The following is a 21,098-nucleotide window of genomic DNA, read 5'->3' as shown; positions in this document are numbered from 1 at the left end:
CACACCCAGGGAAGTCGGTGTCCTCACCTTTTAGAGCCCGCGCCTCGGTTCCTGCGGACGCTTCCCGTGCTCTCGGCTCTACCACTGTCCACTGCCGTCCCGCCGCCCACCATGGCCCTGCTGCACTCTAGCCGTGTCCTCTCCGGGGTGACTGCCGCCTTTCACCCAGGCCTTGCGGCCGCAGCCTCTGCCAGAGCCAGGTGAGCCGAGGGATACGGAGATGGAGCGGGAGCGCGGGCCTGCCCCTGCCCAGCCGAGCTGCGGACGCTGCAGGACATGCACACGCACGCACCCTCCCTCTCCAGTGTTCCCAAGGGGTCCCTGCCCCGGGGCTGAGGGCTGAGTGTCCGCGCCTCGCGATGACCCTCAGGATCCCTCATCCCTCCCCTGCATCGCTGGACACCGGGCCAGCGCAGTCCCCAGGGACGGGAATTGTGGGTTTCGGCTGCATCCGGACCCCAATTCTACCGGGTGATGGGGGTCCAAGATGCTGAGTCCGCGCAGTGGGTGCGGGGCGAGGGATGAGCACGTGGGCGGCGGCGCCGGGCCAGCCTCTTCGCGGATTGGCTCTGGTGTCGGAGCTGCCTGTCGCCGATTGGCTGTGGCTCTGGGGGGCGCGCATGCCCTTGACCAGCTGCCCTGCACGGCAGCTGGCCCACCTGTCGGGTTACGGAGGGTTAGATCTGGTAAACCCGGCTGTGCTACGTCGAAGCTGACCGCTGCTTGTGTATCCGAGGGAGATGTGATCTCATGGAGCGAGTTCTCGGGGTGCCGAGACCCCGCGTTTCTCCCTGCTTCCGTGACCTTGGTGTGGCGCATCCTTTCCTCGCTGTCACCGCTCTAGTACCTGATGATACCCCTCCCCAGTCGGGCATATCTGGGTTTTGGATGGGAGAGTTGAGGTGTAGTGTAATGCACTTTCTTTGTCTTAAACCCTTGGGAGATTCGGCTGGCTGGAAGCCATCAGTGTTTCCCTCCATCTCAGTCAGCCCTTAAATATTTCGTAACCCGGTTTCTCAGAGCCAGGCAATGGACCAGTTGCTGGTGATGTAGTTGTGAGCAAGACAGCGAGGAATGACTTAGCTAAAAGAAAGACAAATGTGTCATCTTGAACTGAGATGACCTAAGAGAAAGTTCAGGGCCTAAATGGAGCTAGTAACTTCTAATTCTTCCCTGAGCTGGGAGAACTGTTTCACCCAAGAAAGCAGATTTGACGCAGTTTCCCTGAGTGCTGCAGAAACCTCCCGGGAGTGCATACTAACTCACTAACTAGGAACAGAGCCTACTTAACCTTTTATGCTTGCCTTGGCCTTTCTTTGAACGTGTTCAGGTAGTCTTCAAGCCAGCAGAACAGACTGTCCCGGCCAGAGCCCGTTTTTGGCGCATCGCCAGCGTGTGTCCCTTTAAGCCTAGCCACCTAGGAAGAGAATTAGGTAGAAGTTATTTTTGCTGCAAATTTGGAGAACAAAAAGGAGTGCTTCTGTGAACAGGAGAAAGTCTGCTTTCCTGTTTTCTTAGCCTTATAATATCCCTTGTTTTATGTATATAACTGAAAGGCCTAAGCTTTACCTAAACTTGAGGAGGTTCTCTTCGGGTGTGACTGGCTAGTGATTCTTTGGGTGTGACTAGTGTTCCTTTTCCGTCTTTTCCCAGTTAGAATTTAAGGTGCGGGTGAGCAGAGACCTTGGCAACTTTGTTCAGAGTTGTACCTTAGCACTTAGGTCAGTGTCTGATGTGGGTTTTGTTTGTTTTTGTCATTTGAGGTGGAGTTACTATGTAGCCCTGGCTAGCCTGAAACTTACTGTGTACACCAGGCTGGCCCAGAACACACTGTATTGACCCTGCCTGTACCTGCCTGACCTTGCCTGTGTCTGAGTGTTAGCAAGTCCAGCTTCCTCCTTCTTTCTCCCTCTGGGGATAGAACCCAGGGCCTCTGGGTGTAGTAGGCAAGCACAGAGACGTTCGCCTGGTCTAGGGAATGCCTTTCACTTTGCATGTTTTTATCCCAAGCCCTTATTTTTAAACAAATGCAGCGTTTTTAATGTTTTTTTATTTTTAGGTCAAAATCTACACATAAAAGGAACCATAGTGGTGCAAAATCTGTACCAAAACCAAAGCATTAGTGGGCTAAGGCAGGGAAAGTGCCCTGAATTCAAGGTCATTCTCCTGGTCTCTCTCTACACACACACACACACACACACACACAGTTCCAGGCCAACTTTGCTATAGTGTGAGGCTTTAGATAAATATAACTGAGGGAAAGCTTTTTAAAAGCTATTTAAGCCTTGGATAACTCAAAGGTTTTGAGCTGGAAATAATTTTGAAATTATTCAGATAATGCTTATCTGAATACTTTGTACCTAGCATCTTTTGGCTGGGTGGTCACTGTTGCTCAATGTTTGTGGCCCTGTGCCTCTGTCCAAAGGGCATCGGTAGGAATCACATTGTAGGCCATAGGTTATCAGTTTACCCCCAGAGAGCTCTTGTTTTCATCTAAGGCCATTAATTTACAAACATAAGAGCTCTCACGTGTCTGTAATCGTCACAGTTTTAAGGCGTGGGATAATGAGGGACATAGAGAACCTGGAATTTGATCACTCATAGCTAATCAAAGGATTACTGCTCCTATGTTTAGAATACTTAAAATTCACTGTTTTGAAATTGTTTGGAGCATTCTTTTTAAGAGGTTTGCTAGAATATTCCACGGCTGAGGCTTCTAGAGAATGTGTAGGCTGCATATTTTATGTGAGTGTTGTTCATACTTTTGAACAAGAATGATAACATCTGTACTTGTGACTAGGGGCAACTCTACCATTGTTTAAGGACCTTTTTTAAAAATGGAAGTTGCTTTCTGGACATTTGAATGTCCTTGACATTCAAAGTTCATTTCACTCGGCAGCTAATGACAGTGACATCGATAGGCAGGTGGCTGCATGGCTTCTGTCTGGGCTGGAGAAGAGAAACAACCAAAACCTATTTGAGTTGTCTCAAGGCTTGTATTTCTTCCTCACAGCTTACAGCCACGGTTCAGAAGAGGAAAGGGAAGAATGTTTTTATTCCTGGCCTAGAGCTGAGAGTGGGAAAGGGTGATAATGTCTCCTGAGAGTGTAAAATGATAATAACAATCATTTTAAAACCAGAAAGACATGCATTCGCCCATAAGTTCCTATGACCATATGCTGTCTGAATTCACTACATGTTGGTCTTACAGGGCTCCGTAGTAGTGGCTGGGTGGTGACAGATGACAACTAATGAAGTACAAACTAATACCAGTTAACATCCAAGTGTGTGTCCATTCTCACAGCAACCCTATGAGATAGATCTGGTTGCACCCATTTAACAGATGAGGACTCACGAGGTTTGGAGTCACTTCTCTTGCCTCTACTCTCACGTTCTTACGTGGTAAGCTGGTTGAGTCCCTGCGGCTTACCCAAGGCAGGCTATTTTAAAAGAGACCTTTGAAAAGTCAAACCCTGGGAAATGCCAGACCAGAAAGCTCTGCTCTTTAGTGACAGAATTAGCAGCCCACCAAGTGCAGCTGTGAAGGCTGAGGCCCTCCTGTTGGGAGCCCCACCCGGCCATGGAGCCTGCCAGCCAGCAGTACCCATGGAGAGTGAGGCTGGCTGGTGAGTGCCAACCGGCTGCCGGCTCAGTGGGACATTGCCGGGAAGGCAATCCTCATGAATGATTCCTAGTGCCCACTTGGCAGAGGCGAATACAGGGCTTGAGCACTTCACCAAAGTCGCTTGCAGTCTGGCTTCCCTAACCTCCAGGTTCTACCCAGCTCCCACGCGGCCCACCTTATCCTTAGGCCTGCGCCACATGCGCTTTTCCTGCTGCCCCTCGGCCCACAGGTCCCTTCCTCCCTGGAGCCTCCTTAACCCTCACTTCCCTTCAAGGACTTTGTCAACTTCTTCTGGGTTTCCCCAAAACTACGCAGTTCCCTGGACCTAACTCATCACCGCGAATCACAGCCAGGCTGCACTGTTGGTCACCCCGCAGCCACTCTGCTGGGAGGGGATTGATGTTTTACTCTATAGTCCCCGCCCCTAGCACACCAGCACACGGCAAGTTTATAATCATCGATTTGGGACACCTTAAAGCAGTGGTTCTCGACCTATGGGTCAAGACCCCTTTGGGAGTCACATAGCAGATATTTGTACTGCTCACAACAGTAGCAAAATTACAGTTATGAAGTAGCAATGAAATAATTTTATGATTAGGGGTCACCTCAACATGAGGGACTGTATTAAAGAGTCACAGCATTAGGAAGGTTGAGAACCATGCCTTAAAGACTTTGTTACAGGGGCTGGAGAGATGGCTCAGTGGTTAAGAGCATTGCCTGCTCTTCCAAGGGTCCTGAGTTCAATTCCCAGCAACCACGTGGTAGCTCACAATCATCTGTAAGGAGGTCTGGTGCCCTCTTCTGGCATATAGGTATACACACAGACAGAACATTGTATACATAATAAATAAATAAGACTTTGTTACATACTTCGTTCTGAAACCTGTCAGCCAGGGGCATAAGGAATGTCCCCTACCTTACCTCTGGCTGTTCTGAAGATGGAGTGAGTTCACCTCTCCAGTTACCTGGGCCCACGTTACTACTTCTGAAAAATGTACAGTCACTGGAGATGAAAACTGCACCCTCGTAAGAGGTTGTAAAACCAAAAAGGAAGACGGAAAAAGGGATGGAAACAAGATTGACCATCTGAATTTTTCCTGTTTCGTTTTATCCTTGAAGCACACAGATATCACCCAGGTGCAGGGCTTACAAGCATGCACACCTGGAAGATCAAAACTTCTCATAGCAATAGTGGGTATTACTTATGGAAATGTACATGGCCTCTTCTCTTTCTTTCTTTTTTTTTATTTTTTTATTTTTATTTATTTATTTTTGTCTTTTGGTTTTTCAAGAAAGGGTTTCTCTGTAACAGCCCTGGCTGTCCTGGAACTTGTTCTGTAGACCAGGCTGGCCTTGAACTCACAGAGAAATGCCTGCCTCTGCTTCTGCTGGGATTAAAGATGTGAGCCACCAGTGCCGGCTGTATGTGGTTTCTACAGTTTCTGTTTTCAAATGATTACTAGCTTACAAGTTTCTCAGTTTTACTTTCCAGTGCAGTAAATATTAATAGTTCCATCCCACATAAACAAGAGCTCTGTGAGGAGCTTCCGCTCGCCAGTCAACTCGCCTACACACAGCAAGCTCAGGATCTGTGTTTACAGCCAGCCACAGTAATCACAGCACTCAGAATAGTGGGCAGGTGGCCTAACAGTTCCAGGCCACCCAGGGCTACATAGTGAATACATCAGGGCCAGGGGCATGTACTGAGCTAGATTCACCAGAAGCATCTAAGTCATCAAAAACAAGGACACTAAAACTGTCACAGCCAAGAGAAGCCTCAGGAGATAGACAGTGGAGCATGATGTGGTGTTACAGTGGACAGAAACAAGCAAAAACTAAACAAGGAAAATAAACAGGTGCCTCTCGGGCTCTGTAACTGTGTATTCCTATGCTTGCAGTCGGGGGCAGGGGGGTGGGAACAATTCCTCTAAGTCTAAACATAAAAAGTAAAATCTAGACTGGGGTATGACTCAGCAGTAGAACCCTTCACTAGCAGATAATCAAAAAGTAGAGTATATTTGAGACCAGGAATAAATAATTACTATTGGAATTAAAATTTTCCCAAGTGATAATTTATTCCATTTAATATAAATTTGATTTTTACTAATTTTGATCATTGTTTTTCTTTTAATTTCTTGAGAATTTCATACATGAGTGAACTGGATTTACATCACTTCCAACTTCAATTCTCCCTGTGTTCCACCCCATTGTTTTTCTTAAATGAACCTAGAAACATTTTAGGAATTTGAGTTCATGTAACTAAGTCTTTGATGAGTGACAGTAATTTAATTTTTATTCAAAGCAGCGATGCTTTCACTTGTGTTAAGTATCCATCTAATACTGCTTTGTTTTTCCTAAACAAACTGGTTGAGGATGAGACAAGCTGAAAAACAAATTTTAAAATAACACATTCAGAGTAGTAGCAGTGTGGCTTCTCATTTGCCTGGAAATATGAATCGATGGCTGTACGTGCTGAGAAGTATAACAAACGCCTCTTATTTGAGGATTTTGTAATCTAGTACATCAGTGCTGTCCAGAGGTGAAACACAAGTCAGTCAGGTCCTCGGTCTTCCACAGTACTGACACGTGGTGCGGTGTGTTTGTTTTAGGCTGCAGAAATCCTAGTATAAGCTCCAAATTGACAGAAACACCCAAACAGAAGATTTCAGACAAACCAAGGAGCTGGGCATGTTGCTCAACTGGTAGAGTCCTTACCTGCCAAGCACAACCCCAGGACTACACAAGCCAGACGTAGTGTGCGCTTGTTCTGTCTCTATCTCAGTGTTTGTGTGCACACACGCGTGTGCACATGAGAGAGATTGTCAACTCTTACCTAATAAAGTAGACTTCTGCCGTCCTCCTATAGAACTGTAGAATACTTAGCACGTAAAATCAACTCAGTCGTTGATTGTGGCCACTAGCCTGTTAGTCACATGTGAACTAAACAAAATCCACAGAGGATATATAAGAAAGCTCAGAAGTGCGTATTGAATGTTCTGTTGCCTCTTGTGATTTACCGATAAACAAGGAAAAATGAGGGACACTGCCCCCTAGCAGTCCAGTCACCCGACTCCAGTGACTCCAGCAGGAATCAGTGGATGATTGTTGAAGTCAGGTAAGGAAGTCCTTGCTATGCAAGCCTGAGGATCTGAGTTCAGATCACTAGCACCCGTGTAAAAGCCAGGCACAGTGGTGGATGTCTGTAACCTTGGGGTGTGTGCAGAGACAGGTAAGAACCTGGGGTTCACTAGTCAGCCAGTCGAGCCAAAATGGCAGGCTCAGCTCTGATTTAAAAACAAGCAAACAAACAAAAAAACTAGCCAGGTAGTGGTGGTACAAACCTTTAATCCCAGCACTTGGGAGGCAGAGGCAGGCAGATCTCTGTGAGTTCTAGCTCAGTCTGGTCTACAGAGTGAGTTCTAAGATACCTAGGGCTGTTACACACAGAAACTAAGAGAAGGAGAGAGAAAGAGAGACAGACCAAGACCCTGTTTCCAAAATACGGTGGAGTCAGGCTGAAGAGACAGCCCAGTGTTGGTCCAGTTAAGAGGACGAGCTGTGCGATCATTAGGAGAGGAATTCTGATCCCAGCACTGACCTAGCTGGCCGTCCTGCACACACCTGTAGCCCAGTTCTCAGGAGGGTGCAGACTGAAGGATTGTTGGAGCTTGCTGGCTTCAAGCCTAATGAAGAAAACATAAGCCACTTAGGTGTGGGCATGAGGATAAATGTTGAGAGCACAGTTAACAATTCTACTGATTTAGGAAAGTAACAGTAATAGGTTCTCCTAGGGTCACAGATAGTTGGCTGGATTTATACCAGGCATGAATTCCCTCCTTTGAGGGGACCTTCAGTCCAAGTGGACAGCTGGTGATTACCCCAAGACACGGTGGTAGTATTACATCCTTGGAGCTATCGTGCCATGGTGGTCATTGTAGTTTGTAGGTTTTACAACTGGGCAGTACTGCTATAGGATTACTCTTCTCCCTTGGCAACTTGCATGGCATTTTAGGGTACTGCGAGAGCTAGTGCCCAGGAGGAGGCTTCCAGCTCAGTTCTCTAAGTCTTATTCCTGATGTGGTATTTTCAGCGATAGGGCCTTCCCTTCGATTTCTGGGACGCAACCAAGAACAACAGCAATAGCCGTATCACTTTGGGAGTCTTAGACTCTCTTGACCAACAGCCTGAAGGGAGTTTTCTCATGCCTGGCACTGGATCTTTTGTTCGTCTAATGCTCCTGGGGAACATTGTCATCCAAGTAGCATAATTTTATATCTGCACCCCACCCCCGTGTGTGTGTGTGTGTGTGTGTGTGTAAAAGTGTAAAAATGTTCAAAAATTTTTAGTATTATTTATTGTCACGGCCACCCTCATCCCGCAAGGATGACGCAACCACCGGAGCTCTTCTCACTGCAGTTTTATTCCAGGACTTTATTCACTTTCTCTCTCTCTTCTCTCTTCCCCTCTCTCCTTCTGTCTCTTTGACCTCTCTCTCCTTGCAAACCTCTCTCAGCCCTTAAGTAGGCATGGGCTGCCAACCCCGCACTGCCCATAGGTTCACGCATATGCAGGCAGCTGATAATCATTGCGTGATCATAGCATAGGTCAGGCCTTAGTCATCTCAGGAGTTGATTATACATCTCCATCAGGTGTGATTCCATGCAGCTCACTACAATATATTCCTCTTCCCTCTCCGCTTCCCAGTTAAATCCCCATTTTTTCCTATTTCTCCCTTCATAGCACCTGTGTCCCATCCCCCCTCTAGAGTATCTTCTCTCCTTTGCTCACGTGGTCCCTTTTGTCTTCCCTGATTTCCGTGGTGACTCCAGGTTACATACTGACATGTAAAACTTCCAAGCTAGGAATCACAGATGAGAGAACATGCGACATTTGTCTCTGAGTCTGCGTTACCCTGCTTATAATATTTCCTAGTTCTACTCCTTTACCTGCAGTTTCATGATTTCATTACTCATTAATCATTTGAAGAAAAAAAAATTTTAAGCTTGTATACATTCCCTATCCTACCCAAAGTAACCTGGGTGCTCCCTTTCTGTACCTTGTCCTATCTGTGTTGAAGATGCTGATCTCCAGTCTCTGAAGGCTTTTGTGCGATTGAATGGCTGCTCCCTGTTTCTGTAACCTCTGTGTAACACATGCCAAAATGGATCTTTGGCAAATTGGAGACATATCTGGCCATAGGAATCTAGCTCATGTGGTTGACATAAAATATTTCTCATTTCAGCTCCTGGTGGACCCATGTAGAAATGGGACCCCCAGATCCCATCCTGGGAGTTACTGAAGCCTTCAAGAGAGATACCAACAGCAAAAAGATGAACCTGGGAGTTGGTGCCTACCGGGATGATAACGGGAAGCCTTACGTGCTCCCCAGTGTCCGTAAGGTGAGCGTGGCACCTGTCCTGTTGGTGCGGGGTGTGGAACCCGAAGGGAGCCAAAAGGAGCAAAAGGAATGCTGGCCCAGGCCCTAGGGCCCCAGGTTCTGCTTCTGGCACTACTTTGTGAAGGTTTCTAGGCTGTGACCTTTCTCAGCTGTGAAAGTGCATCACAACCACAGGCTCTCCTCCAAGGTTGAAAATCAGGCATTGTGCCTAATTCTGAGCATGAGTACCAGAGGGTTAGACGGTTAACATCGTCTCTTAAGAGAGGAAGGGCCTTTTCTCTCATCTTGATGGCTGTGGTGAAATCCATGTATAGAGAGAGCCATGAGCTGCCCACCCTTCCTGACTAACTACTTTTGTTACATTTTTATTAGTGATATTTCCATTAGTTTTAAAGTTAGTCACGGCCGGCTATGCTAAAGGTGATAATGTTTCCTGGCAAGCAGAGGGTTCTGTTTCATGCCCAGCATCACAAGAAAAATCCTAAGACTGTATTCAGTGACTGGTAAGCTGTTGTTGGAGCTGGACCACAGCCGAGCACTGCTGTCCAGTACCTCATCACTGGCTCACCACAACCCCACGACTTGAGCAGGGTGACTCTTGCCCGCAGTCACGCAGACAGTGGAAGTTCTTGGACTGGCATGCATCCTGAAATGCATTCCTTTTATACATTCCGTTTGGTTTTGTCATCTCACATATAACTGTCATGTTGCTCTTAAGTTTTATTCTTTTTTTTTTTATTCTATTTATTTATTTATTTATTATGTGTACAATATTCTGTCTGTGTGTATGCCAGCGGACCAGAAGAGGGCACCAGACCCCATTACAGATGGTTGTGAGCCACCATGTGGTTGCTGGGAATTGAACTCAGGACCTTTGGAAGAGCAGGCAGTGCTCTTAACCTCTGAGCCATCTCTCCAGCCCCTTAAGTTTTATTCTTATGCATTTCAAGAGAGCCCTATATGTTAAGTGGTAACTAAGGAAGACTCTATACCTGTTTTGGAATTTCTGTTACTCTGAAGAGACACCATGATCACAACAATTTGTGTGTGTGTGTCTGTGTGTGTGTCTGTGTGTGTGTGTGTGTGTGTGTGTGTGTGTGAGGGTTTCTCTGTGAAACAGCCCTGGGTGTTCTGGAACTCCCTTTGTAGACCAGGCTGGCCTCGAACTCACAGAGATCCACCTGCCTCTGCCTCCCAAGTGCTGGGATTAAAAGCGTGCGTCACCACTGCCCGGCTAGAATTTTATTTAAGATATAGACATAGAATAAAATGTATTTCTGTTCTGTGATACAAAGTACCAAATATTTCACTCTTAACCAACTAAAACTTATTTTCTCGTCTCTAGGCAGAGGCCCAGATTGCTGCAAAAAATTTGGACAAGGAATACCTGCCCATTGGGGGGCTGGCGGAATTCTGTAAGGCTTCTGCAGAGCTGGCCCTGGGTGAGAACAACGAAGTGCTGAAAAGTGGCCGGGTAAGCCAGGCGGCCTGGGCGTCATACGGGCTGTGTTCACACCTAGCCATTTTAGAAACCCGGACATGTTAACTGGGCTTGTGTGTGTGATGACTGAGGTGGCCGCTCTTCACTAATAATTACTTTCTAGAGGGGAAGCTTAGTTCTGTCAGTTATCTTGAAAATTTGGCAGAATTTGACTGATAGCTTTGGCCCAGTTTGCTGTTGTTTCCGATTAGTTTCATCTGCTTGTATCGAATATGGATAAGAATGCCTCTCTCTGCCTAGTTTCAGGCCGATAATTAGTCCCCACAATCATGTGTTAAGCTTCCGGCTTGGACAGGAGAAGGGACAGGAAGCCAGCCATGAGTAGACTGTGGGGGCAGGGCAGAGGACAGGTGTGGCTGTCTGTCCTCTTCTGCCCTGTCACAGCCCGAGTGGGCATGGACAGACAGAAGACTATGATCCTAAAAGGTGCCTAATATACTTGTTGACTGTCCAATTGTTTAAAGAACCTTTGTTGAAATATGGAGCGGCGGGGCTGCATCCCCAACACCCCAGCCGCTTGGCTAGCTCATGCCCGAAATAACAACACACAAACTGTATTCATTTAAAGAACTGCTTGGCCCATGAACTCTAGCCCTTACAGGCTAATTCTCGCACCTGGTCTAGCCCATTTCTAATGATGTGTGTAAGCACCCCAAGGTGCGCTTACCGGAAAGATTCTAGCCTAAGTCCATCGTGGGTTGCAGCTGCCTGGGAGAGCTGAGCATGGCGTCTCTGCTCCAGCAGAGCTGTCGGGTCTCTCTGGGAGCAGAGCAGAGTCTGACTTCACTTCCTCTTCCGCCCAGAATTCTATTCTGTTTACTCCTCCCATCTATGTTCCAAGCCATGAGGCCAAGCAGCTGGTTTATTATAACTTAACCAATGAAATCAACAGATTGATATATGACACTCCCACATCAAACCTTGGTCATTACATATTTCTTAACCACTGAGTCATCTCTCCAGCCCCTGAATTTATCCCCAAATTTTCAGTATAACATGGATGGTTTTAACAGAGTCATCCAGAATTCACTTCTAGAGGCCAGCAAGGTGCCCAAGCAAATGAAATGCTTGCTGCGCAGGCCTGTTGAGTTAAGTTCAATCTCCAGATCCCACATAAAAGGCGGAAGGAAAGAACCAGCTCCAGAGAGTTGTCTTCTGTGGTGTACATACCTGCCATGGCAGGTGCACGTTCCCGCTCCCATCCACACACAGGGCGATAACTAGAGGGGGCCGGAGAGATGGCCCAGTGGTTGAGAGCACTTGTTGCTCTTTCTAGAGAGCCTGAGTTTGGTTCCTAGCACCCATGTGTCAGCTCACAACCATGTGTCACTCCAGATCCTAAGTTCCAGGGAATCCGACACCTCCCAACTTCCTGGGGCATCAGGCATTGGCATGGTGCACATACAGACACGCAGACAAGATAGTCATATGGAAAGTAAATAAGTATCCTTATAAAAACAAATAACCATGTAAATAGCTGAAAGAAGTAAGTTCTGACATGCAAAGAGTAGCGCGAGCGACTGACTCTGCATCTCCCCTGCAGTTTGTCACCGTGCAGACCATTTCCGGGACCGGAGCCTTAAGGATCGGAGCCAGTTTTCTGGTGAGTGGAACCCCTTCAAGAGAGAGCATTGAGTTAAAGGTTGCCATACTATCCTGTGTGTGTGCTCACCCACCGTCAGGCTTCTCTTTCCACAGAACTGGCAGGTTTCCTGGTCTCTGGTGAAAGAAAGGAAAGTGCTGTGGAGAAATTATAAGGAATAAAGTAATAATGAGTCAGCATATTGAGCATATAGTGGGGGCGGGGTTTTTTGTGATTCTTTTTGAAATAGGGTCTTACTATGTATCTGTGGCTGTCCTGGAACTCCTGGCGTAGACTAGGCTGGCTTCAAACTCACAGGGATCTGCCTGCCTCTGCCTCCTGAGTTCTGGGATTAAAAACATGAGCCCCTCTGCCCAGCAAAGCACGTAGCATTAGTAAGGAGGGTGTGTTTTAACTTACTCAGTCCCTGTCTTAATTAAGGTTTCTATTGCAGCAGAAACACCATGACTAAAAAGCAAGTTGGGGAGGAAAGGGTTTATCTGACTCACACTTCTATATTGCTAATCTTTTTTTTTTTTTTAATGTATACAATGTTCTGTCTATGTGTATGCCTGCAGGCCAGAAGAGGGTAGCAGACCTCATTACAGATGATTGTGAGCCACCATTTGGTTGCTGGGACTTGAACTCAGGACCTTTGGAAGAGCAGGCAATGCTCTTAACTGCTGAGCTATCTCTCCAGCCCCTTGCTGATCATTTTTTAAGACAGTCAGGATAGGAATTCAGACAGGGCAGGAACCTGGAGACAGGAGCTGTTGCAGAGGCCACGGAGGAGTGCTGTTTACTGGGTTGCTTCCCATGGCTTCCTCAGCCTGCTCTCTTACAGACCACCAGGCAAAGGATAGTACCACAATAGTTTGGGTCCTCTCCCATCAATCACTAAGAAAATGCCTTACAGCTGCATCTTACAGAGGCCTCCTCTCTTTCAGACAACTCCAGCTTGTGTGTCAAGTTGACATAAAATTAGCCAACAAGCCCCTGTAAAGGAGGTTCAGGCAGCAAGGCCTGCACAGGTGTTTCGCCTCATAGCCAAAATAACGTCAGGGCCTGACTCCCAGCCCAGACCATCTTGCTGCTTTCAGTAGGAAGAAACTCTCTCTCATGAAAACACTACCATTGTGTCCTCTTTTTTCATTCCCTCCCGTCCCATCTTTCAGCAACGATTTTTTAAGTCCAGCCGAGATGTCTACCTGCCCAAACCGTCCTGGGGAAATCACACGCCCATCTTCAGGGATGCCGGCATGCAGCTACAAGGTTATCGATACTATGACCCCAAGACTTGCGGATTTGACTTCAAGGGAGCCATAGAAGACATTTCAGTAAGTGTGTCTCCCGACTGGTTTCCTTATCTGACTTAGAGGGGGCCCACTGACTCCCAGACCTCGAGTTCCCTGTCACGTCTCGGCTGTTTCCTTTAAAGCTACACAGCAGAATCTTGATTGTTTCTCCGTAGAAAATCCCAGAGCAGAGTGTGCTCCTACTGCATGCCTGCGCTCACAACCCCACGGGCGTGGATCCGCGTCCGGAGCAGTGGAAGGAAATCGCCGCAGTGGTGAAGGTGAGCGGGATGGAATGTCAGCCACTCGTTGCTTAACCTCGAGCCTGCCCCAGACCCACACAGGAAGGGGTTCCTCTTTTGTTCCATAATAGATGACACATGAACAGCTTGAAAATTGTCGTCCTTCAGCCCAGATGTACTGAGTTCTGACAAAAGAGGCATGCTGGCGGCACCTCCTTTTCTTACAACTTTGCTCAGCATCGCCTTTTCTTTTGGAGGAGCTGGCTGTGACAGAAAACACTCATCCGAATTCCTAGAGAGGAAAATATCCCTGTCATCCTGTGCCCCCATTCTCACCACTTCTGTCAAATCTCAGCGTCCAATAGAGGCCCAGAAGGAGCCGTCAGAGAGAAAAGTCCTGCTAGTCCTGCCCAAGCCAGAGATCAAGGTTCTCTTTCCACAGTGTTGAGGAACCATAGCTATCAAAGTTTTCTTGTTTTTTGTTTTTGTTTTTGTTTTTTTTAAGTAATACTTTAAAGTGTGTTGATAGTTAACTCTGGCATTCAGACGTCTTCCCTACTGCCGTGTGTGAAAACGGTCCATGGCAGCACGGGTCATTGCAGGGCATCTGCGGGCGCTTATCTCAGACTCTTCTTCCTTCCAGAAAAAGAATCTCTTTGCGTTCTTCGATATGGCCTACCAAGGCTTTGCAAGTGGTGATGGCGATAAGGATGCCTGGGCCGTGCGCCACTTCATCGAGCAAGGCATTAATGTTTGCCTCTGCCAGTCCTACGCCAAGAACATGGGTCTCTATGGTAAGCTAGAGGAGCCCGTGTAAGGTGTACTCAGATGAGCTCAGAGGAGAGCTTGGGGAGAATGCTACAAAGCAGAAAATTTAGAGGGGCAAAGTAGTCCCTAGATAGGGGTGTGTGTATGTGTGCACATTGTGTGTTGGTTATGGGTAGTCTTCCTAAGACAGAAAAATATGGTAGATATTCTTAGCCATATCTTCAGTGTCTTTAAATTTCTGTAGCAAAAATAAGGGGGTGGGGCTGGGCGGTGGTGGCGCACGCCTTTAATCCCAGCACTTGGGAGTCATAGGCAGGCAGATCTCTGTGAGTTTGAGGCCAGCCTGGTTTATAGAGCAAGTTCCAGGACAGCCAGGGCTACACAGAGGAAACCCTTCCACCAAAAAAAAAAAAAAGAAAAGAAAAGAGATCCTGGATCCTGAATACTTGTTTGGACCTCAATTCACAGTTCACCATTCTGAGTAGTAAAGACTATTTCTGTTAAGGAACTATTAGACCAGATGTAGCTCATTCCTATAATCCCATCACTAGAGGCTGAGACAGGAGAATCACCTGTCACCAAGCCTAGGATACAGAGTGATACTCTTGTCTCAAACAGAAATTACTGTTGTGGGGCTGGAGAGATGGCTCAGTGGTTAAGAGCATTGCCTGCTCTTCCAAAGGTCCTGAGTTCAATTCCCAGCAACCACATGGTGGCTCACAACCATCTGTAATGAGGCCTGATACCCTCTTCTGGCCTGCAGGCATACATGCAGACAGAATAAATACTGTATACATAATAAATAAATAAATATTTAAAAAAAAAAAGAAATTACTGTTGTGGTTCCTCTGAGAGAAGAAATACCTTGTAGCAGAGTTCCTCATGTCTTGTTTTAGCGTGCTAGAAGCCTATCCACTGTTTTCTCAGGTGAGCGTGTGGGAGCCTTCACTGTGATCTGCAAAGACGCTGATGAGGCCAAAAGGGTGGAGTCCCAGCTGAAGATCCTGATCCGTCCCATGTATTCCAACCCACCTCTCAATGGTGCCCGGATCGCAGCTACCATCCTGACCTCTCCAGACTTGAGAAAGCAATGGTAATGATTGCTTGCTGTTCCATGCCATCCAGTGCCTTACAGTTCCAGGTGTGGAAAGGAAGAAGGGGATGTGATTTTGTTGGCACAGCTACATTTGGTATTTCCCCATAAATCCAGAAACAAATGGGAGCCTCTTTTATCCTCTAATCTCTGCTTTTAGTAAAATCTGCCTTCCCTTAAAATCGAGTTCAGTTGAAGTTCCTGGTGTAGGAGAGACTTCCTCCCAAAGATGCCTTTGTTTTGCGGTGCTGGAGATCAGACCTAGGGTTTCATGCGTGTAGGCAAGCACTCCACTGTACTATGTTTCTAGCCCCTGTGCTCTTCTCACTGGCTAACACTGAATCCGTGCTTCTGCATACTTATGGCTTTTATTATATTTAATCTCAGTACCTATCCTCTAATGTTAATCTTCTTAAACCTTTAAAAAAAATTTTATTTTAGACTAGAGAGAGAACTTAACTGCTCTTACAGAGGACCTAGGTTCTAATCCCAGCACCCATGTAGTAATTCAAAACCATTCATAACTCCAGCCCCAGGAAAGACCAACCTTGGCTACAAATTGAATTTGAGGCTATCCTGGACTACATAAAACCCTGCCTCAAAAGCAAAAAAAAAAACCACAAAGTCATGTTCAAGGAGCTAGAGAAGATGGCCTGTCAGGGATGATGTTGGTTGATGTCATGAGTTTGATGTCATGAGAAGTCAGAACCTGATTCTCTGGCAAGAGGAGGGAGGGTGCAGGGCTGGAGAGATGGCTCAAGAGTTAAGAGCAGCTGTTCTTCCAGCGGTCCTGTGTTCAATAGAGGTGTTATTGTCGTGGTCCAGTTGGTAAGAACCAACAAAAGAAATTCCCTGCAGGTCCTGGGAGTGGACTGGCCCTGACAGTTCTAAGGGAGAGACTGTTGGAATTAAGTAAGCTGGACTGACTGCACACTGGTCTGGCCCCTCTGGTCCCCAGACAGAATAGCCCCCTCTCCTCCATGGCCCTTCTTTCACCCAGCACTGTTCTGGTTTACACTGTGCTGCCTTTGTGCCACCATTGACTTTTTACAAGCTTGGCCTTTAACCTCTTAGGGGCTATGACCACATCCCACTCCTCAGCTCCTTCTATATGGCTTAGACCGCATAGGCTTATAGTTTGTCGTCTTCATTATGAAGGCAGAAGCATTTGTTCCAAGTTTAAAATAACTTTCCTCAGTACTCAGATATGTTAACTTATCTGGGGCTGTAGAGGTGGTGTAGTTATCAAGAGCATTGACTGCCATGCCAGAGGACCTGGGTTCAATTCCCAGCATCTACGTGGTGGCTCACAACCCCCTGTAACTCTTGCTTCAGGAGATCCCACACTCTCTTCTGGCCTCCAGTAGCACCAAGCACACATGTATGTGCACTGCAGGCAAAATACCCTTCTACATACCTTTTTCTAAAGTTGCCAAAGTACATATAATAAAAAGCAGAACACTTAAAATCTTTGTCCACCAGCCATTGACCATGTGACTCGGTTAAGGACTGGGGATTAAGGCGTTCAGGAGGAGAGAGGAACTCAGGCGAAGCTCCGCCAGAGCAAGACGCCCATCTGTTCCTTACAGGTTGCAGGAAGTGAAAGGCATGGCCGACCGCATCATCAGCATGAGGACCCAGTTGGTCTCCAACCTGAAGAAGGAGGGGTCCTCACACAACTGGCAGCACATCACCGACCAGATTGGCATGTTTTGTTTCACAGGCCTGAAGCCCGAACAGGTGAGTGGACGGTAGGCCTGGCCTTTAGGTCCAGGTGGCATGTGGGGGTCCTGGATTTGGTGGCGGTGCTGCCATGTTGTGAGATGAGGGCCCATTGGTGTTGTCCAGGCTGGCCACTCAGGCGCCAGCAGCCACACCTCACCTGGGCCTGCAGTCATGGTCACTGCTTAGTTAGGGGTGTGCGCCACCTCCTCCGGCCTGGTTCTCTCTGTTACTGTTTGTCTGTATCCCCTGTGATGTTGCTGTCTTCAGAAGTACATACCTTGCGGGGAGGGGGCTGTTTGTTGTTTTTCCAGTTTGTTATGGGGGGTTGTTTTGTTGATGTTTGTGGTAGTGAGGGACCAGACCCAGGCTTTGCCCGTGGCATGAATGTCATAGCTTGTTTGTGTGTGTTTATCTGACAGACAGCGCCTCGGAAAGAAGAGGAGAAATGGCTGTTACATAGCTGAATTCTGAGCCTGCTTAGTTTGGGATTTTTTTTTTTTTCCCTGCCTGTTTATGCCTTGGAAACCATAATCTTAATTTTTAACATTTTTCTAGTCTGTATGCATGCACATTCTGTGGCATATGTGTAGGTCAGAGCACAGCCTTCAGGGGTCGGTTCTCTCCTTCTACTACATAAGTCCTGAGGATGAACTCGGGTCATCAGGCTTGGTAGCAGACACCTTTCCCTGCTAAGCCGTCTTAGAGACCCCACTACCCTACTTTAAAATAGCTTTTCATTCTTCTTTTACTTATCTAAACCAAATTCTCGTGTTAGTGAGAAAATTAAGATTTTGTTATTTTTTAACCAGTTGGCTACTGTGTGCCCTGTTGGCTGGAAAAGATTTCCCCACTGGGACTTGTCGTCAGCTTCTTCTCTCTCTACAGGTGGAGCGGCTGACCAAGGAGTTCTCGGTCTACATGACAAAAGATGGTCGCATCTCCGTGGCAGGGGTCACCTCTGGCAACGTGGGCTACCTTGCCCATGCCATTCACCAGGTCACCAAGTAATTACCAGGGTGCAAAGGGACAGAGACCACCTTCCCATCAGCCTTTGCTCTCATGAGAGTCGCGCGCAGGAGAAGGGGGGTGGATGGTGGTAAATAGATCGTGTTTCCAACCACAGTGCATAAGGCTCAGCAATTGAATGTGTTCCTCGGAAAAGAGACAGGGCAGAGGCTTCCACGGCTGGTGTCTGGAACTTTGTTGGCTCCAAACCAAACTCTCCCTCATCCTTCTGTCTCCAACTTGTCTGAAAGAGTTTACACATGCAAGAAAAATCACAGCACCAAAAACCTGTCAGCCACGGCGTTGGAATAGAAGCTTTACCGAAGCATCCGGCAGTGTCGGGGGCTCACCTCTGGACCCAGCTGAGACCGCTCACGTTAGGGGTTGTGAGAGGAAAAAACCTAGTTCCGTCGTTAACCGTTGTCCTTGTGTTTGTCCTCCCAGAATGAGCAACTGTGTCAGCAGCTCACATTACAGGAATTCTGCTTTACAGAAACCAACAAGTCTGCTGCCCCTGCAGCGAGGGCAGTAAAAGATGCTGTCTGTCAGCCTGTCTCCTCTTGTCATTGCTGTCTGTAGCCTACAGCTTCATCCCGGGCTGCTGGATTGACCATTAGCTTCATCCTGTCAGGATCTATGTAGGATGGAGAGCGTAGTTTCCTGTTCATGCCAGACCCTCCTTTCTCAGCCAAGAGCCATGGAAGAGGGGGAGTCTGCACCTTAATTTGAGTGTCCCCCTTCAGCGATTGACTTGATCCTCCCGGGATGGGCCTCTGCCCAGCTGGACCCCTGCCCTCATCCTGGCTGCACAGCCTGTCTCTTCACATGCGTCAGACAGTGCAGGGCAGGATCAGGAGATATTCTGGGGTCTGTGTGCTGCCAGCCCGGCTCCGACTCCGCCCTTTGGAAAGATAACCACCATCTGCTCTAATCATGTAGACTTACTGCCGCCTGGTTTCTCTGTTACAATAAAATTACTGTAGACCCAGCCACTGTCTACTTTTCTACTTAATGGGGGAAGGGGTAGAAGTGGATATCCAGTCTGAAGTCTGGAGTCGTGTACAGCTGACCATAAGCCAGAAGATGTATCTGCTTTCCAGCTAACTGGAAATGCATCTTGCTCTTCGTCCCGCCTTTCAGCTGGTCTGACCCAAAGGGACCAACCAGGTGGGTGGAACTCCTCAGACCTCTGGAGACAGAGGGTGGGGTGTAACCCAACAAAAAAATACAGACATTCCTCACAAAAGTGGGGAAGGGGGCAAATTTATATGAAAACACTAAAGACCACAGATCTTTAAAGAATCAAATCCTGAGCAAAAAAAAACAACTACCAGCTGTATCACAATGCCTGATCTCTCACTGTGCCACATAGTAGTGTGCTGGAGCAACAAAGGCAGGCCAAGTGAACAAAACAGGATCAGAAATACATCCACACAGCTATAGACGTCTTGTTTTGGGAGGTGGGCAGGGCTAGGAAAGTGGTTTTTCTGTGTAGTTTTGCCTGGGACTCACTCTGTAAAACAGGCTGGCCTCAAACTCAGAGATCCACCTGCCTCTGCCTCTGCCTCCCAGGTGCTGGGATTAAAGATGTGCTCCATCAAGAACATACACTGGGGCCTGTCGGTCACCAAAACTGATGACCTAATTCGATTCCCAGAACCCACATGATGGTGACTTACCTCTGACCTCTGTGTACGTGCTGTGGCATGTATGCAAACATAAATGAAGAAAAAAAAACAACAAAGGCATTCAATAAATGATGCTGACAAAACTAAATATCTACCTGTAGAAAAAGGAAACTGGGGAGCCAGAGATGGCACAAGTGTTCACAGCACTTGTTGCTCTTGCCAAGGACCCAAGTTTGGTTCCCAACACCTACAGGGCGGCTCACAGCAATCCGTAACTCCAGTTCCAGGGGATCCAGAATACTCTTCTGATGAGGGCACCAGGCACACACTTAATTCACACTGTATACAACATGCACATAAATCTGAAAGGATGAAATGAAATCTACATCTCTTCACTCTGCCCAAAATCATAAGCTTGGAATAATGGCACACAGTTTTAGTCCCAGCACTCAGGAGGCAGACAATCTGTGAGTTCAAGGCCAGCCCAGCCAGGATTACACAGTGAGACCCCCATCTCTCACACACCCTCAATTCGTAGTAAACCAAAGATGTTAATTTAAAACTGTAAGCACTAAAACTGCCAGAGAAAAGCATAGGGAAACATTTGTCATATAGTATGGGCAAGAACTTTCTGAAAACTCAGCCTCGTGATACCATTTAGAGATGGGGCCTTCAGGGAGTGTAGAACCGTCCAGTGGTATCAGGGACCTCGTAAGAAGAGACGAGTCAGCTTGCTCCCTCCCGCTGCTCTCTACATAGGAGGATGCAGAATGGAGCAGAGCAGGAAGGCTCACACCAGAAGCTTCCCTGCTGGTAGCCAATCCAGATCTCCCAGCTCCTAAAGCAGCAAGCACTCTTAACCTATGAACTGTCTCTCCAGAATCAGACTCCAGGCATGAGATAAACCTTTATGAGATACATCAACTTATCAACACTTCCATTGTTTAACCTACCCAGTTCTCAGCATCCAGTTATAGCAACCTAAGTGGAGAAAGTATGATTTCAATAGCAATTTTTCCTTAGGTCTCACTGTTGTTGCTTTGGCTGCCCTGGGACTATGTAGACTAGGCTCGCGTCAAACTCACAGAGATCCACCTGCTTCCCAAGTGCTAGGTTTAAACGTATGTGACACCATGCCCTACTCTGACATTTTTAAAAGTGAAAACACTTTAGAAATTGTGAACAAGTGTCCGGGGAGGTGGTTCAGTGGGTTAGAGCATTTGCTGGGCGGTTTGT

At 47.3% G+C, this 21,098-nt stretch overlaps 1 protein-coding gene and 1 pseudogene across 1 annotated transcript; one reads left to right on the top strand and one right to left on the bottom strand.

Moving 5' to 3' along the window:
* Positions 1-113, bottom strand: part of LOC126503049 (uncharacterized) — a 42,881-nt pseudogene extending 42,768 nt beyond the window's left edge.
* On the top strand, positions 8-19,222 carry Got2 (glutamic-oxaloacetic transaminase 2). Its single transcript, XM_050143947.1, has 10 exons — positions 8-200; positions 8,868-9,024; positions 10,369-10,497; positions 12,068-12,127; positions 13,282-13,443; positions 13,578-13,682; positions 14,287-14,437; positions 15,339-15,504; positions 17,094-17,244; positions 18,115-19,222. Exons 1-10 carry the CDS (start codon positions 112-114, stop codon positions 18,235-18,237), a joined length of 1,293 nt encoding a protein of 430 aa, XP_049999904.1. The 5' UTR covers positions 8-111; the 3' UTR covers positions 18,238-19,222.
* The last annotated feature ends 1,876 nt before the right edge of the window (positions 19,223-21,098 follow it).

This window comes from Alexandromys fortis, unplaced genomic scaffold (assembly GCF_014885135.2).
Source record: "Alexandromys fortis isolate MF-2015 unplaced genomic scaffold, M_Fortis_MF-2015_v1.1 scaffold_1, whole genome shotgun sequence".
NCBI lineage: Eukaryota > Metazoa > Chordata > Mammalia > Rodentia > Cricetidae > Alexandromys > Alexandromys fortis.
The sequence above is the reverse complement of the archived record's forward strand: the minus strand, read 5'-3'. Positions and strand labels throughout refer to the sequence as shown.

What these genes read in the sequence shown, in the direction of transcription:
- Got2 (XM_050143947.1), top strand. Translation starts at nt 112, where the DNA reads ATGGCCCTGCTGCACTCTAGCCGTGTCCTCTCCGGGGTGACTGCCGCC. An exon ending in CCAGACTTGAGAAAGCAATG is followed by an intron (nt 15,505 to 17,093) that starts GTAATGATTGCT and finishes TGTTCCTTACAG; the next exon opens with GTTGCAGGAAGTGAAAGGCA. An exon ending in CAGGCCTGAAGCCCGAACAG is followed by an intron (nt 17,245 to 18,114) that starts GTGAGTGGACGG and finishes CTCTCTCTACAG; the next exon opens with GTGGAGCGGCTGACCAAGGA.